This window comes from Carettochelys insculpta, chromosome 1 (genome assembly GCF_033958435.1).
Source record: "Carettochelys insculpta isolate YL-2023 chromosome 1, ASM3395843v1, whole genome shotgun sequence".
NCBI classification, from domain to species: Eukaryota; Metazoa; Chordata; order Testudines; family Carettochelyidae; genus Carettochelys; species Carettochelys insculpta.
The window spans coordinates 188,559,758-188,579,007 of NC_134137.1; the positions used below are offsets into that span (position 1 = coordinate 188,559,758).

A 19,250-nucleotide genomic window follows, 5' to 3' on the forward strand; every position below is an offset into this window, starting at 1 on the left:
AACCCAATGACCTAAGCATCTATGAACCATCATATGAAGCCAGGGTGGAAGAGAGATGGTGGTTCTTTGCTTATAAGTTTTTTCTTTGCTAAGGAGTTTTTTCCAAGGTCCTGAAAGCTACATCACAGACTTTCGCTCAGACAATATTCTTGTGGCTTGAGTGCTTCACTAAAACAGTGAGGGGAGCAGCTACTGTTATAAAAACTGGGTATGTGTCATCTATGGAACCTTGCCAGATCCCAAAATTTTCTAGACTGTCTGTAACTTGCAAGTTTAAAGTCTAAGCTTGTGCATTCTGATGGGGCAAGGTACATTATTACAGGAAATCCAAACCGATTTTTGCTGGGTTTGAGGCCAGCTTTCTCATGGGCTTGTAGGGTAACCGATATGCATTTGAAGCATTTCTTCCATTCATAACTATGATGACTGTATTGTACATGTAGGCTACCATGTGTGGGCCATGTGGTTGCAGGACTAATTCCATCCGCCATTGGAAGGTGGCCATTGAATCATAAGGCCAAAGGAAATGGTATTAAGATGATACAATTAGCCAAAAGGACTTGTGAAGGCCATTTTCTCTTGAGATCTATTGACTAGTCGGATCTGCCAGTAGTCTTTGGTCCAACCCACCATTAAGATGTATTTTGTGTCTTGCAGTCACTCCAACAATTTTTCATCTGAAGGTATGGATTATGCATGAAATAGGGTTATCAATGACACTCTTCAAAAGTTAATACAAAACAGAGCAGCATCACCCAACATGGGCACCATGCCATTGGGATTCAGCCCCTGCTGTGAGATTCATCTACCATTCAGAGGTGCAACACCACTGGCAATTCATGACATATGACATCCCACCATCTTTCTGAGCAAGGGCACTGATTATGGTGGAGCTGAGTTCCATTGTGATTTGGTTATAAATCATGCGGGTTTGTCCGCTTTTTGACAAGAACAAAGAAAGGAAATATAGGCCATGTGGAGTATTTGAATACACTGGGCCAGAGCCCTTCCGCAAAAGGGAATCATATCTGAGACGTGCAGTAATAAAGCCTATGGATGCAGCTCTCAGCTCTAGCTCGGGGGAAGGGTGTTATGAAGAATCTCTTGAAGCCCTGACAAGCCTTCAGATGTTTTTGGGGGGTTAATGTGAATCTATTTCTTCTTTATGGGTTGCCAGATCTCATAATCCACTGCATATCATCTGTAAAAGCTCTTGCCATGTAGCCATTAATTTTGATTTTGAGCTAGGCTGCAACAGCAGATATTGGTGTTTTTTCATTATTTCTCCCTTGTTTTTTTCATTACTATAAACTTCCCATAGTTAACACTCTCACGAGTCACTGTATGGAAATAATTTATTCTAATTTATTTGGTAATGATGTGAAAGTCTTTTTTGACATTTTTTTTAGCAAATGTTGTATTTTGTCTGGCTGTAACTGTGGCCAATGGTAATAATGTAAGGTTGTAAATTTTATCTCTCTGGAGTCAAATCAGCTGGTCTTTTGTCAAAGTACATTAGGCTGTTTCTACACATGCAACTTTCTCCAAAAGTGGCATGCTACTAAACAGCCCAACATATGCTAATGAGGTGCATATGTAAATTCACAATGCCTCATTAGCGTAAGGTCACGTGATTTGGAGTCCAGAAGACAGTCTTCCAGACTCCAAAAAGGCGTGTAGCAGTGAGGCCCCTGGGGGGTCGTCCGGAAGGAGGACTTCCTTCCTGAAGACCCCCCCCACACCTTTAACGGGCTGACACCAAACACTGTGCTCCACTTAAACAAACTTTTAATAGAACATTAACAGTTTGACACCTGGGACCAAAATATATATCAGCAAACATAATTAGAGGCTCCTTAAAATCCAACTTTTTATAATATAAAGACTATGTCTACACTAGCCCAAAACTTCGAAATGGCCATGCAAATGACCATTTTGAAGTTTACTAATGAAGCACTGAAATACATATTCAGCGCCTCATTAGAATGCCGGCAGCCACCACATTTCGAAATTGACGCAGCTCGCTACCACGCAACTCATCCAGATGGGGCTCCTTTTCGAAAGGACCCCAGAAACTTTGAAATCCCCTTATTCCTATCTGCTGTTAGGAATAAGGGGATTTCGAAGTTGCCGGGGTCCTTTCGAAAAGGAGCCCTGTCTGCATGAGCTGTGCGGCGGCGAGCCGCATCAATTTCAAAGTGCGGCAGCTGCCGGCATTCTAATGAGGTGTTGAATATGCATTTCAGCACTTCATTAGTAAACATTGAAATGATCATTTGCATGGCCTTTTCAAAGTTTTGGGCTAGTGTGGACACAGCCTAAGAGAGATTTTATTTGCTGTCAAAAGATCTGCCCATGTGAGTATCTGTTGGCCTAAACTCAATGGTTGGTGCGTTTTTGTCCTTCAAAAGATGATTGTACTCTTTCTGAAAAAATATATTTCCACGCAAAATAATTCCCTTAAATCAAAAATACTAGAGCACTTTTAGTGGAGATATAAGCTGTGTCTACACGTGCATACTACTTCGAAGTAGCGGCACTAACTTCGAAATAGCGCCCGTCGTGGCTACACGCATCGGGCACTATTTCGAAGTTAACTTCGACATTAGGCAGCGAGACGTCGAAGTCGCTAACCTCATGAGGGGATCGGAATAGCGCCCTACTTCGACGTTCAACGTCGAAGTAGGGACCGTGTAGACGATCCGCGTCCCGCAACGTCAAAATTGTGGGGTCCTCCATGGCAGCCATCAGCTGGGGGGTTGAGAGACGCTGTCTCTCCAGCCCGTGCGGGGCTCTATGGTCACCGTGTGCAGCAGCCCTTAGCCCAGGGCTTCTGGCTGCTGCTGCTGCAGCAGGGGATTCATGCTGCATGCACAGGGTCTGCAACTCGTTGACGGCTCTGTGTATCTTGTGCTGTTTAGTGCAAGTGTGTCTGGGAGGGGCCCTTTAAGGGAGTAGCTGGCTGTTGAGTCCGCCGTGTGACCCTGTCTGCAGCTGTGCCTGGCACCCTTATTTCGATGTGTGCTACTGTGGCGTGTAGATGTTCCCTCGCTGCGCCTATTTCGATGTGGTGCTGCGCAACGTCAATGTTGAACATCGACGTTGCCAGCCCTGGAGGACGTGTAGACGTTATTCATCGAAATAGGCTACTTCGATGTAGGCTTCACGTGTAGACGTATAGTCTTGCAACTATTACTTACAGCTGCTAGTGAGGACTCTCAATACTAGCTATTGCTGCCACTGAGAGCTTTTCCAGTTTAGTTCCAGGAGAAGGGACCAGTGGCGCCAGCCCACAACCTCACAAAAAAATAAAAACCTGCTAAGTTTTTAAAAACCTATAACTTTATTTTTACTACTGAAACATACATTTCCACAGAAACAAGAAACAAGAATAAGAACTGGTAGTCAGCAGCTAACATTGACACTATTTCTTAGTTGAATGTATTGCTTAAAAAGTGGCCTGTTTCTAAAAAACAGTATAACTCAATTCACATGGTCTCCTTCTTGAATGTGTCTTGAATGATATGTGCTCACCATTGATTAAAGTAAAAATGTTACTACTTTTTGGTTTCTGGCAGCATTGAAGAGACAACACCATTCACGAACACTGCACTGGATTCTGTTCCTTCACCTTCAATATTTGAAGAATTGTTCCATGATATCTGGCTATTTGACCTATAATTTACTCAGATCTGAACCCAAAGTAGGGCAATGCATTTCTATGTAGATCGCTGAGCACAAAATTGAAAGAAAAAGTGGCTTGATGAATATATGTAACTGCAACTGAAATAAGGATGTAATATGGTTTTAACTGAAACAGATTAATGACAGGAGCTGAGAACCTAGAAGGCTGATTGGGCAGGAGGATAACTAATTCAGGCAGACAGCACTGGTGAGTGGAAATCCTCCCATGAATACTCTTTACTTACTTGGCAAAACCCCCAAAAGATATGTTAAAAAATAAAGAAAACAAAATCAACAACAACCTACCATTTTTTGTATTGTGAATGCTTTCTTGCCCTCCCCCCATAAAATCACTTTGCTGAGTATGTTGAACTCCTGCATGACATTACACTTGTTGCTTTTTGTCTCTTTGGCTGTGTCTGCACTAGCCCAAATCTTCAAAATAGTCATGCAAATGGCCATTTCGAAGATTACTAATGAGGCATTGAAATGCATATTCAGTGCCTCATTAGCATGCTGCCGGTCATGGCTCTTTGAAATTGCTGCATTTTGCTGCCACGCGGCTTGTCCGGATGGGGTTCCTTTTCAAGAGGACCCTGCCAACTTCGAAATCCCCTTATTGCTATCAGTAGATAGAAATAAGGGAACTCTGAAGTTGGCGGGGTCCTTTCAAAAAGGAACCCCATCTGGATGAGCTGTGAAGCAGTGAAACATGGAAATTTCGAAGAGACGCAGCTGGCAGCATGCTAATGAGGTTCTGAATATTCATTTCAGTGCCTCATTAGTAATCTTTGAAATGGACATTTGCATGGCCATTTTGAAGATTTGGGTTATTGCAGACGTAGCCTTTGTGTTAAACTGAAGGAGCAATTTAAAATATGTTAGAAATGTGGAAAGAAGTCTTTCATAGACATGAGAAGTTCCCAGGATTGTCACCATCCAGTTTGAAAATGATTATTATTTCTGTGACATGCTAATCAGTGAAGCCAGCAAAGTGCCTAAACAAATGTCTTGGACACAGGCGGAAAAAAGGGGCCATTATATTTATATGGACTTCACTCTTCCTTACTCAGTTAATCTTAACAAACAAACAAACAAACAAACAAACAAACAAACAAACAAACAAACAAACAAACCCACAATCTTGTTGCCTTTATATAAAAATGCATTGAAATACATTCCCTCGGAGATGAAACGTTAGATCTCATAAAGCTGTCATTTCTAGTCAATACTGATGATATAAAGTATTGGTTTAGTATGATGAACACTGACATCTTTGCTGCTATTGGGCATAGGGGAAAATCAAAGAAAATATCATGTATTAAACAGATCGCCCATCTTTGCTCATCACTAAATAACTTTGGTCAGAAGGAGTGAAGGTGCTTTAGCACAACTGACAGCCATTTGTACAAAAGCGTAAGCAAAAAGCTCAACTGTGGCAGCAAAGGTCACTCTGTAGAAACCACACAGAGATTTTGACTGTTCAAGGGCTGTTAATACAATACACTGCAACTGGGGTCAGCACTTAAAATAAAAATGTCTCATGAAACCCATATAGTAAAATATGTGATACAAGAGAAAAAAAACTGCCAGTTTTCTTTGTCTTAGATGTGAGTAGATCCACTAAAATTAAGGAGATCAGTCATCTCTTTAAAGTTAAAGATGCATGCAAGTTAGTACAGGGGTCCGGATCGAAATTTCAAAATTTTTCCTCACTATTATTGTGAAAGAGATTAAGAACAAAAGCAAAACAAAATACACACATCGTACATGGTAGGTAACTAAGTAACATATCCTGGAGGATGGGTTCGCAGACAGCTACTGTGAATACCATGGAGATTTTGAGTATTTTCTGGCAAAACATTCAGATCATTTAGAAAAAGCTTCCACAGAATTCCTATAGGATGTTAATTTCACACCCACTTTAGGCTTTGCAAAAGTAGTTGTCAAGGAAACTAATTAGTTACACAATCATAATTGCAAAAATTACCCATATCAAAGGGACTGTATGCTACATGTTCAAATAGTCTGACTTCTCCTTTATGCTAGTAAGGTTTATGTGAGAGCACTGTTAAGAAATCCCCTAAGCTACACAGTTGCAAAAGCATGTGTAGAAAATGAAAAATGTTCCATCTCCATTTAGATGGTTTACCTGAACTCCCTTCTATCCACAAAGTATAAAGCTTTGCTATTACTCATACAGGCATTTTGTATGTCAGTTATTGCAACGATATATGATATTAAACAATCATAAATGGGTAAGATTAGGTTTCATTAGCTATATTTGTATATAAGAAGCATTTAAGGTGAAACTTTCATATTGGTAAATTACTCAAATTACATCACAGGTATAAGGTTTGACTTTTCTCTATTTTTCACAAGGTTCTGTTACATTTTTGGTTCGCAAGTGTTTTTTGGTTTGTTTTTTGTTTTCTCCAAGAGGAAAGAAAGACCACAAGGGACTACTTTATCATCTAATCTGACCTTCTGCATAAGACAGGCCATAGAACTTCCCTAAAATAATTGCTAAGAGAAGAGGTGGATTTTTTTTTTTACACCACATCTCCATTTTAGTCATGAGGTAAAATCATACTGTTGAACTGTGATCCTCAGTGCTTCTGTGGCCAACAGAAGAATACCATAAGGCAGCCCCTTTCACTGCAGGATCAAACATAAGGAGATTGCATTGTGAGGGAGTTGAGCCCTTGTCAAGACCCAAACAAGTGTTTCCTGACTTACACCTACCCTGGTCAAAGTCAACACCCTTCTTACATTAGGGCTTGATTTGATCTGAATTACCTTTACTATGTTATGTGCCTTGCATCTCAATTATATATGAATCAGGAAATTTCACTTTTAATATCAACTAATAGTACGGGGAAAGCAGAGGCTAAGACACTTCTCTTGAAAAAAAAAATATATATATATTTAAACAAACAAAACAAAACAAAACAAAAAACTCTAGCAATGTAGTGGTTTGACTGGCTACTGAAAAAAACAATTAGATAACAGGAGGGAAAACAAACAACTGGTTCATTATTTGTAACATTTCCAGTGATACAAGTATGTAGCTCATTTGGAGTCAGTGCTACATTAGTGAAACCAATGCTGTTAATATGGTAAGACACCATATGAAATGCAGGAATTTATACGGTATTACTTCTCTCCCTTCTTCTGTTGCTTTGCAATATATTTGGAAATTATTTTTTTTTATTTTAGTGTAATATATTACCTGTGAAAATTACAGAACACATAAAACCTCTGTGACAATAAGACACTGCAAAGGGTTTTAAATTTTGGTGTCACTGCTAGTTATTTCATTTTGATCTTATTATCAAATATAACAGTTCAAAATCTGGACTAAAACCTTCAAAACCCAAATTTTTTAAATCAAGGTGTGTTTGATTTATAGCAGATCACAAAATATCTACAACTCCTAAAAACTAATTTGTCTATTGCATAAAATAAATGAATATATTTGGACTGTTATGAAAAATGGTGGATGAGAATTGACAAGTTGTATCTCAAATTTCAGTTTGCAATCATTGTAAAAGGTTAAATTTTTACCCTCAAAGAGTGAATAACTGAAACACTGTTAGTCTTGCATGGCTGCATAATTTTGCTTTTTAAACTGTTAACACCAAATTATGTAGGCACTTAAACACATGAGCAACTTTATTTATAGGAGCAGTGACACTGGCAGAGTTGGACCCTTAGAACTTTATAAACTAAGTACCTTAAGGATGAATTAAAGAGATTAAATCAAAACAACCCCATTTAAAGGCGTGATTTTGTAAGGTGCTGAGTATGCAACTTGCTCAAGCAAAACTCTTAATCCCATGCTTAATTTAAAGCATGAGTAGTCCCATTGATTTGGACTGATTCCCAGGATCCCAATACATGAATTGGTTTACATCAGGGAACATAAACCATTAAAAATAAAACGTGCAAAGGTACAGCAATTGCCTGTCTGAATAACAACAATCTCTCTTATTAACTGCTGATAACTGAGTTTGGGATGCTGTGTTTCTTCTGCAATTAGAGATGACTTCAATAATAGCTATAGCAGCAATAGGAAAAGTGCTGTGACTGAGAGGCCTTTGGGGCCGAGATTGTCTTTCCACTGTGCAGGTAAATGCATAGCATAATGGTATCCTATTCCAGTTTAGGGGTTATAAATTCGATCTTTGCTGATAATAAAGACTCCTGCGACCTCAAATCCAGTCAGTTTAAAAGATTTTCTGTTGCCAATAAGCTTAAGTCTAGAGACTGCAACAAGAACTAAAAACCTCACATATTCATTGCTATCAACAGAAAACAACCAGGTCAATATGAAGCTACATTTTAAAATTAACTTACCAGTAATAATGTTGGGCTTTGGTGGCATGCTGAACTCATACAACGTTGGTTCGGAATAACCCAGTCTATTGGCAGCGGTAATTTGTACTTCATAACCCATGGTCCATTGCAGATGCTCTAAGATTATGTGGTCTCTACTACCCTGTACTCTTTTCTCTAGCCAGTGGTCTTCCTTATCTTTCTGTAAAGATGCAAACATTAGTTTAAGTAATCACAAATTAAGAGACTAAGGCCAAACTTTTTCAGGTTGCATAACCTAAATTAAGCCCTATATATAGAACTCTTTTTTTCAAAGGCTGTGAGCTCTCACAGTCCATTTTGCTTTCCAAGTGAGGTGTGTAATCAGCTCCTCTGAAATTAGGACACTTTTCAATTTGGCTCTTCACTATGCATTTAGGAACTTATTATCAGGTGCCTGTGTTTGAAAATTTGTTCTAAAATTGTATTCTGGTCAAGTACTGATGTTCATTTCGAAGTACAGGAGAACCATGATTTGTATGTTATTGAAGGGGTAAAAGACTGCTTAATTTAGCATAAATGAAGTTTCAATTATTTTATTATAATCAGTGGTTTTTAAAAGAAAATCCTCAATATAAACTAAGTTGACCAGTTACTGAATGCAATACATAAATGTTCATAAAACCAGATTTGTGACTGCATGGCTACGTCTACACGTGCGGCCAACATCGAAATAGCTTATTTCGATGTTGCGACATCGCAATAGTCTATTTCGATGAATAACGTCTACACGTCCTCCAGGGCCAGCAACGTCGATGTTCAACTTCGACGTTGCTCAGCCCAACATCGAAATAGGCGCAGCGAGGGAATGTCTACACGTCAAAGTAGCACACATCGAAATAGGGATGCCAGGCACAGCTGCAGACAGGGTCCCAGGGCGGACTCAACAGCAAGCCGCTCCCTTAAAGGGCCCCTCCCAGACACAGTTGCACTAAACAACACAAGATACACAGAGCTGACAACTGGTTGCAGACCCTGTGCCTGCAGCATAGATCCCCAGCTGCCGCAGAAGCAGCCAGAAGCCCTGGGCTAAGGGCTGCTGCCCACGGTGACCATAGAGCCCCGCAGGGGCTGGAGAGAGAGCATCTCTCAACCCCCCAGCTGATGGCCGCCATGGAGGACCCGGCAATTTCGACGTTGCGGGACGCGGATCGTCTACACGGTCCCTACTTCGATGTTGAACGTCGAAGTAGGGCGCTATTCCTATCTCCTCATGAGGTTAGCGACTTCGACGTCTCGCCGCCTAACGTTGAAGTTAACTTCGAAATAGCGCCCGACGCGTGTAGACGCGACGGGCGCTATTTCGAAGTTGGTGCCGCTACTTCGAAGTAGCGTGCACGTGTAGACGCAGCTCATATGTCCTTAGCTTCAGTGCAGAATTCCAAGCAATGATGGAAATTCAGTGGTCCTTCATTAACACTCAAGCAAATAGCATGTCCCACTCAGGTAGGCTATGAAGTAATTTACAGAACAATTTGTAGGGTCTATAATTTCATGTACAGTATATTTTACAGTATTTTAATTCATACTTTCTATGGTTACTAACTTTGACACTAAGCATCTAATTTAATACGTGTAATTAAATAATCTGTGCAAATCTGTCTTATTTTAATTGAAACTTAAATAAAACATGTAGGTAAGGAGCTCAACAGCAAAAGTAACAAAAGTTATTTGATAGAGATATTACATTTCAAAGATGATATATAAAATAGTCTTTTAGCAGCTTAAGTTACACAGTTAAAATCATAAAAAATAAATATGTAAACATATTGAAATGGGACATACTTTAGGCAGCACAACAAATGCTGCCCGCAGTTATAAGCCAGTGAAGCTGAGGATAGAAATGGTATGCAAAGAGACTGAGACTGAAAACAAAGAGTTGGGTGGGATGAGTGGGATCCAATGAAGAGCACAGTATAGTGGCAGAAGACAGTGAGGTTGGGAGATCTCTGCACTGTGTGTTGGGAGAGTGATCAGATGAGCAGATTGGGGAGTCTGACTATTGGGTCTGCCTGGACAAAAAGAATAGGACAAAGAGCGGGAGAAGGATATTAAGATGACACATTTAGGGAAAGAGACTAGGAGGAGGAGTAAGAATGGACAAAAGATTAGAACCCAGACAGGGAGCCCAGATATGGGTCAGGATTATTTACAGAAGGTGATTGGGATTTGGAGAAAGATGGTATTGGACGGGTAGTGGCATAATGGTTCACATTTGGGGAAATAAGGGGCAGAAGGGTCTGCATTCAGTAAAGAGCTTAAATAGAACCTAACTTTCCTGAATCCCAGGATATCAACTAATTGCTGTTAAACCAAGTGCAACATATATGTAGTAGTAGGCATCCTTCAGTCTGCATAGACTATGGATCGCGCCCTTTAAAGTTTCAATTGAGGACTTCATTTACAGCATCTATTGTGACTATAAAGACCCACATGAGAGTAACAGTCCTTGCTGCATCTCTTGCAGATGTAGTGGGTGTCTGGCAAGTCCTTATTGTGCTTTCTGTGTGCTCGCTTCTCCTCTGCTAGCTGTCTGATCTTCAACTTGCCCTTCTGAAGGCCCTTGTGTAACCCCTGCCTCCATCTGCTGCGGTCGTCTGCTAGATCTTCCCAGTTGTCCAGCTCGATGTCTACCTCTCTGAGGTCTCTCTTGCAGACATCTTTGTAGCGCAACTGGGGGTGTCTGGGAGGTCTTTTGCCAGAGGCTAGCTCACCATACAAGATGTCTTTTGGAATCCTTCCATCGTTCATCCTGTGGACGTGGCCAAGCCAGAGGAGTCGACGCTGCCTGAGGAGGGTGTGCATGGCTGGGATTCCAGCTTGCTCAAGGACGGCAGTGTTGGTCACTCTGTCCTCCCATGATATTCCAAGGATGCGCCTGAGGCAGCCTCTTTTCCTGGCGGGCATACAGGGTCCAAGTCTCGCTGCCATAAAGGAGGGTGCTGAGGATGCAGGCTCTGTAGACTTGCATTTTGGTGTGAGTGTACAGCTTGTTGTTATTCCACATTCTCTTGCTGAGTCTGGACAGAGTTGTGGCCGCTTTTCTGATCCTCCTATTTAATGGATGATCCACCTAGAGACTGGCAAGTCACTGTAGCTATTATTTATTCCATTAGAAAAGCAGAAAGGAGGTGTTTGTTTGGTGGCTCTAAAGGTTCCAACTCTGCCAATGAATGATGTGAAAATCAGTCTGACACACTGAGTTGGAATTTCTGGTTTGTTTTTGTTTTTTGTGGTTGTTGTAAGAAGAAATAAGAAATTACACCCAATAAACTATGTTAAAAGAATGTTAAGATTGCAAAGTTAAGGACCAAACAGGTATGTGAATGAAACACTTTTGCAAATCAGACACTAGGGCCTCAAACTGAGTGCCCAGAAAACACATTTAGCTACCACCTATGAAAAGTTTTGTTTAAGAGACTTGCCTAGCATCACACAGAAGTGCTGCAGCAGAGACAGAGACAGAGACAGAGACAGAATCCAGTTCTTAGAGCTGCATTCAACTTCCTTACCATAACACCATCCCCTGCCTCATTCACTCCACATCTTGCAATTTCATTTTTTGTGAGAGAGAAGTCTTACAGGCAACAGCCTCTTTCACTACAGAATACTCCTCCATACCTAGAACAGTTCCATCATGTGAACTGAATGAGGCTGGGGTCTTGTGGAAAAATAGCATGCAATTATGTATTTAAAGACTGTAAAATAATGTGTGCAACAATGGGGCTGAATTAAGAGTTACAGGAAATCTTAATTCTCAAATTTCCTGCCTTTTGGGTGTTTGACTTTGTAACCTTTACATTTTTAACATAGTTTTTGGATGTAATATATAATGACATTTTGGTACTACACTACAGCGATCTTTCAAAAGAAGTTCTTCTGGAAGACCTCTTATGAAAAAGCTTCTTTCGAAAGAGCATGCCCACACACACACATACAAAACAAAAAACAGATAAAAAATTGATCTGCTCTTTCGATAAAGCGCATCCACACAGCCCCTGCTCTTTTGAAAGAACAGGCCAGGGATCGAAAAATCCAGTGCCGTGAAGACTGCTGTTTCAAAAAGAGAGCCTCCAGGCCACCTACATACTTTTTTTTTTCCTGAAAGAATCTTTTGGAAAAAGGTGCTCTTCATCATTTGAGAGATGAAGAGGGCTGATAGAAAAAGTGCTGTGTTCTTTCAATTTCAGATGAAAAGAGTGCATTTTGGATGTAGATGCTCCATGAGTTCTTTCCAAAAAGGCATATTTTTTCAATAGAACTCACTAGTGTAGACACAGCCATAGTGTGTAGCTATAGAGATTGCAACATATTACACTTGTATGTGAGGGTTTTTGTTTTGTTTGTTTGCTTGTTTGTTTGTACAAATACATCTGTGAGAGCTGAAGTTCTTTTTCCTAAAATCTATGTCTGTGCTCTATGATAATACAATCCATGTTCTTTGGACTCCATTTTAAGATTGAGTAAGTACATGAATACCTAAAAGGCCCAAAGTCCAAATCCTATCTCTATACTCTAAAGCCCAGACAGCAACAGAAACCCAGATATAAGGGTATTGGGATGGCAAGAACAGATTAAGTGAGGTTAATCAACTTGATAAGCTGCAACTGAGGAAGAACCAGGGATTTCAAGGCTGACTGAAAGTTGAAGCGAGCTGAGGAGACAGGGCTGGGTACAAAGCCAGGAAACTGTCAGCAGAAAGGGGCTACAAGGGGAAGTTGACTGCAACAGTTGACTGAGAGTAAAGAAGTGTGTTTCAGTTACAGAGTTCAGTAGTTTGCATTTACTTGTGAGATGAAGAAGTTTTGCTAGCAAACTCAGAGGAGGTCCAGAATATCAAGAAGGAAGCAGCAAGGAGTCCAGGAAAAGAGCAGATAGAGCTAACATACTGTACTTCCTAGACAAAAGGTCCCTGAAGTGAAACAAAGAGTAATGGGCTGGACCAGATTCCCCTGTCAGACACTGGAAAAATGGCAATGGACATGACCTTAGATTGGAAGGCCAACTGAATGACAGTTGAGTTGCTGACCCAATGGGACTTTGCAACCCTGAAAGGGGAGGATTTACAATCACTCGGCTGGAGGACTGAGTCAAGGGCTATGTCTGCACTATAGAGATCTGTTGACAAAAGTTATTGTCAGAAGAGATCTTCCAGAAAAACTTCTGTTGACTGATCACATCCATGCACAAAAGTGGATGGAAAGAGCAATCCTCTCTGTTGACAGAGAGCGGCTAGACTGCCTGGCCGCTCTCTCGACAGAGCGACCAACTGGAAGCTCAGCAAACAGGGCTGCCCAGTGAACCAAAAGCCCTTGTCTGTCAAGGGCCCCCTGGAGCATCCACACTTCTTGTTTTGCAAACAGAAACAGTCAACAAAGGCCTTATTCCTCATCCCACAGGACTAATTGGGAGTAAGGGAATGTTGAAGTGGGGTTCTTATTTCAAAGCCGCCCACATCTACACTGCCAGTCTGCATTTCCAAGTCTGCACTTCGAAATTCATGTGACCACCATTATACTAATGAATATGCATGTGAGAGCCTCACTAGCCTGCTTCAAACTGCCTCATTACCATGCCCCCTCCAACTGGAGTTGAATATAGAACCAGCCATAGTCACAAGGTGGCACCATAGTTGTAAGTGTATCATGTGTGAGACATATTCTTTCCAAAAGAAGAAATCCAAGGACTGAACTGAAGGAAAAGATTGTGTGGGTAAGATTTAGCAGTAAGTCACTAATGCAAATTGGTAACAATTAGAATAAACAAAAATTGAGAGAATGAGTGTCTGGGATTCCCTCAAGCTTTTCTAACTCATCTTTTTCTAAACACAGATAACACCTGTCTTCAGAGCCCACCAGTGGCATCTTAGGTAAACAGAGAAATAGGTGTTGAAGGAATCTGTTGTTCTATCACAGACACCTCATATGAATTTTCCTGAGTCCTTTACTCAGGATATTACTGATCAATATACTCAAGCTTATTTCTTTGCTAGAGTATGTGTGAACCCACTCACTCTTTGAATAAATCTCCCTGTTTCTGCGAAGCCCCTTTAATTGGTGTCTTTAGAAGCATAGAGACAGAATCGTAAAGAAAGCTTTGTACCTCATTAGGCTTTTCTTGTTATTATAATAATTATTTATTATTTATAGAATGCTGTACAGAATGCTTTACCAACATATAAAAGGTAAGAAACTCCAGAAAGCGAGGACTTGCAAATCTAAAATCTGGTCCTTTAAGTACACAGGCATACCATTAATAGTACTATTAGCAGCTTTGTTTCTAATATACATCAAGAAATGCAAATGTTTAGACGTTATGATTAAAACAGCAGCAGCTTAAAAGATTTCCCTGTTTTTTGGTTTTGTTTTCTGTAATACTGCTTATTAACTATATCACAGATGCTGTAAACCTGGTCACTGAGCACAATTATGACTGCAATTTTCAAAGCTGTCTAGGAGATCTGAATGCCAACTTCCATTAATTTTAAGGCTGAGAGAGTTTTCATTTGAAATTCTAATCTGTCTGCTGAAAGAAACCTCACAAAGCCACAGATCAAAGAATATTATTCGCCACATATGTATCATGCCAAGTCCTTGATAAGTGCTTAGAGACAAGTATGAAGCCAATTGATAATTTTTTAAAAATGGCTAAGGGTCACGTTTTAAAGGTATTAGGTACCTTCAGATACTTATAAGTTCCTAATGGGTTTATGAAAAGCACCTACATGTCTAATCCCCTCTAACTTGTTTAAACACATAAATGCCTATGGGTCAACTGAGATGTAGAAACAGATGACACCACACCTATTAGTCAAATACAAAGTAAATTCAAGAAACTGGCAGCCAAAGTGGAATCCTGAGAAACCAGATCCAGATACTCAACTGCCATGTGATAGGTGTCTCAGAGGAGGAAGAAAGAGCACCATTCTTTCTCCTAAAATACCCATATAAGTAAATAAATATGTCCTAGTGCAAATTAAAGAAAGAACCAAAGCGAATTGAAGCCCACCGCAACTTCCTGACCAAAATCTTAACAGTGCAAAAGCCCAAATGATTGTGACTAGTGAAAACAGGGAGCAATCTTCAAAAGGAAACAACTTATTTGAATGGTTTACTGAGACAGCTTTATTGATGCACTACATAAAGGGATGTAAATCAGTGGGGGGGGAGGTGGGGGGAAAGAAAAAAGACTTTAATTTTTCATTGTAGTATTCAACCAAACTGAAAATGATGTACAAAAGAAAACCAAAAAGGTATGGTACTCCAGAGGAACAGATGGATATGTTTGACTTCAAAGACAACTTGGATAAGTCTGTAAAATCATTATAGGAACTAAGCAGATCACCAGTGTGAAGTAAAAAGAGATGGGAATAGGAAACACCAGAAACCTTCACACAAGAAATAAAAAGGCATGTTGAGTGTTAAAAGATGTGAACTCCCCTTGATTCCCCCCAAAAGCAGAGAAAAACAAGTTTTTCAATAGTCAGTTAAAAGTGCCTTTGTAGCTATTATTGGCGGGTGACTCACACATATTTCAGACAGCTGGGGACTGCAGATAGGTGGTAATGCTCTACAAAGAGATTGAAAGAAACCCTACTTTAATATTGATATATTAGTTAGTTTTATCATTTTCTTTCCCCAGTTAGGAGCTACAAGACAATAGTGTATATCCCCAAGGAAGCTGGGTCTGAGAACTCATTAGAAACTAGCCTTGCAGAATAGTGAGAAGAGGACCATGGACAGTCAACCAGCAGCTATGTAGGCTGTTACTTAGTAGGAATTATTCAAAAATTCAATAAATGAAATTCCCTGCTGGTGTGAATGGGCAAAACTCCATTGAAATCAGGGGAGTTGGCCTGTTTGTTCACTCCAACTTTTTTTTTTTTTACATCTCAAAATATCTAATTCTTTACACACAGTCCAACATCCCACTGACTACATAAGAATCTCAGCTTTTACTGGACCAAACAAAAGAAAGTTGCTGGTCTTCATGGTTGCTGAGAAAATGAGTCCTGAATGCATCATAAAAGCTGAAACACCAAGAGGACCCCAAATGAGGCTGGGTTTGTCATTACTTAATTCTAATTTCTCAGCTAAAATGGAACTAGGGGTGTCAAAGAAGAGCCCTGTTAACTGAACATATTCCCCCCCCCCTTCTTTTCCTCCAAAGCCACTGGCAGTCTGTGTTTGGAGAAGCTGAGGAGGATTTTTTTGCCTTTCAAACTGCTATGAAAATTCCCTTTATACTAAACCTATCTATTTAAGATTATTCCAGTAGGCTAAGATTTGGGCCAAAAAGAATAAACCAGAAACATTGCAAAATTTGTATCAAAAATTATATACTCTGGCATTTTATAACAGAAGGATTTGTGGTTCAGAATTACTTGTTGAAGTTTATGAAAGCTAACCACAACCGAAACAGAACAATTCTCTGATGCAAAAACTGGCAGGAGTGAAACAGGCACTTTGATAATACACACTCAAAAATACCTTGTACCAGATGGCTTTGCTGCCATCTTTTATGGAGACTATACTCAGTCTTAGCAAGAAGCTTTGTAGAAATAATAATGAAGGAACTGATCCCTATTATGAAATAAGTGATTATAAAACAATGTTCCCAAAGAAAGAAAACCTGTTGACTGATGTTCAGCTTATTGCCTGATAAACTTGTTAAGCACACAAGCAAAGATATTGATCTAGGGGCTAGTAATGAGGCTGAAAGAAGTTATAGGAAAACTAATTAAACGGGACCAAAGGGGATCATGCTCAACTGAAAACTGAGAAGTACTTTAAACAGAATCCTTTGTTTCTGGTGAAAGGATCAAAAACTTACGCTTGTATTTCTTGCTGTGGGGAGGACTTTAGGCACCCAATCATGTCAATGGTAAGAAATATGGACTTGGACCCAAACTAATTCTCCAAGATACTGTTTTAATAGAGGAGGGGATTGCAATGGGTGAAGAAAAATAAAAAAAAAAGAACAGTTGCACTCCACACTACTCATGGTCTCAAGGCTACCTCTCTAGTCTGATTCCACTCTATTCTCTTTGATTCTCCCTAGTGCATGTTGCATTTCCCCTGTCTTGGTAGCTTCTCCCCCAGTACTCTCTTCCTCATGTCATATCCTTCCTGTTTAATAGATTGCTGTTGTCTCTCTTTACCCTTTCCACAGAGGCTCACTCCAAGCACTTGGAGTAATGGAAGAAAAGTTTAGAGATGGTCAAAACCTGTATCAGACTGTTGATTTTTCTCCCAAGGGAAGTTCAGGAAGGATCATTTAAGAAATTCAAAACTAGACTAGATAAAACTGGTGTAGGGAATAATCCTTGCCAACAAAGAGATAGAAATAAAAGGTTGCCATCAACGCTATCTTCAACAAAACAGGATGAAAAGATTTTTCTGGATTTTTCTGCTAAAATACTTAGCAATAACATACAGAACCATGAGTTTATCTAAATATTCTTCAAAACACTTAACTGTCAATATCCCAGGGAGATGAATGGGTTACTATACTTATTTCAGGTTGCCATGCCTCAGAGACAACTACAATGGTTCACACTGGTGAAACTTTACTGGCAGGCATAAATGATAAAAAATGATTTTTTAAAATGAAAGCTTGTATTCTGCACAAAGTGACAAGGCCATCAAAAATTCAGAAGAGATGCTGTGGCTCATTTCAGATCCTCCCCACAGATGAGATGAGATTAGGTAATGATACATGTCAGGGATACACCTTGTCACTCCCACTGTTTTGTCTCCTTATAAATACTTAGCCGAGCATATAAGAATTAACAGAATGAATCCAGGATTGTAGTTGTGAACGATAGAGCATAAAATTACTCTGTAAGATGATACTGTATTACTGTTTCTCACTCAGCCTCTAACATGTGTACCTAAAATAATGTTAGAATTGGTAGACTTAGCTTTGCACTTAGATACAAATGAAACCAATGAAAACAAACGTGCTCCCAGTTGGATCAACCCATTCCAAAACCAGTGAAACAAGCTCATCTGTTTTTGTTGGCATGGAACAAAATTTAAATATTTAGAAAAACAGAATATGAACTAGATAATGAACTTAAACAAAACCAAACATTTTGCCTTGACTTAAACTTGTCACAGTAGGGGCTGAGAACCAGTAAGGGGCTCAAGACATGGAGTGGATATAAAGCTGTGCAATATTACAATGGATTCTTATTTCCCTATTCCACCCTGAGAACCTGCAAACTCTCCCCTGGAAAATAAAATCAACAAACAGGCAAGAAACACACTTTTACATAGTAACATTCATTAATTCTTTCACAACCATGAGAAAAAAAAAGTTTTCTTGACTCACTGTTTTTTTAAACCTGGTATGACATATTTTCATGACATTTTATAAAATAAAAATGAAGAAAAACAAACTCAAAAATATAGACAATATAAAATATTCTCTTGGGATATTTATGCATGTATATATAGATAGTAAGTAAGCATTCATTATACAGAGAAGAATGGTGTTTTTTGTGACATCTTACAATTTCTATGCAAATATCAAATTTTATATATTCTCTGCATATTAAAACTTACTAGTCACAAAATGCCTTTAAACATCGCTTTACATAAATGTATTATATTTTGTCTAAAGGGCAGATCAAAGAACTTAAAAAGCACACATGCGGTGTCTAGACTAGCCCCCAACTTCAAAGGGGGTATGGTAAATTAGGGTGTCAGGAGATTATAATGAAGAGCTTCAGTGCTCATGCAGCACTTCATTAGGCTAAATCTCTGCGGCAACTTCGAAGTGTGAAACTCTGAAGTGCAGGCTTGCATGTAGCTGTGGATCCACCATGGGTACTGCAAAGTGATACTTCGAAGTCCCTTTGCTCATCAAAATTTTGAGTTTCACACTTCGAAGTTGCCACGGGGGAGAGTTAGCCTAATTAAGTGCTGCATATGCAGTGCAGCACTTCATTAGTAATCTCCTGACACCCGAATTACCATGTCTGCTTCAAAGTTGAGGACTAGTCTAGACACAGCCACAGAGTTCCAAATTTATCCAATATATGCCTAGGACTAAGTAGCATAGGAACATCTTAGGCTGTGTCTACACAGGGCAAAGTAAGTGGACCACAATATGCAATCTGAGCTATAGCAATTGGGGCACTAGAATCAATGTAATCTATGCTCGACTGACTTTGCTGTCTCACC

General features: G+C 39.7%; 1 protein-coding gene across 1 annotated transcript in view; it reads right to left on the reverse strand.

Moving 5' to 3' along the window:
• The window catches only part of NCAM2 (neural cell adhesion molecule 2), a 591,660-nt gene that overhangs the window by 58,487 nt on the left and 513,923 nt on the right, over positions 1–19,250 (reverse strand). The window contains exon 15 of the mRNA XM_074983463.1: positions 8,044–8,224. Within this exon, the coding sequence (XP_074839564.1) occupies positions 8,044–8,224 (181 nt within the window). The remainder of the gene's footprint in view (positions 1–8,043; positions 8,225–19,250) is intronic.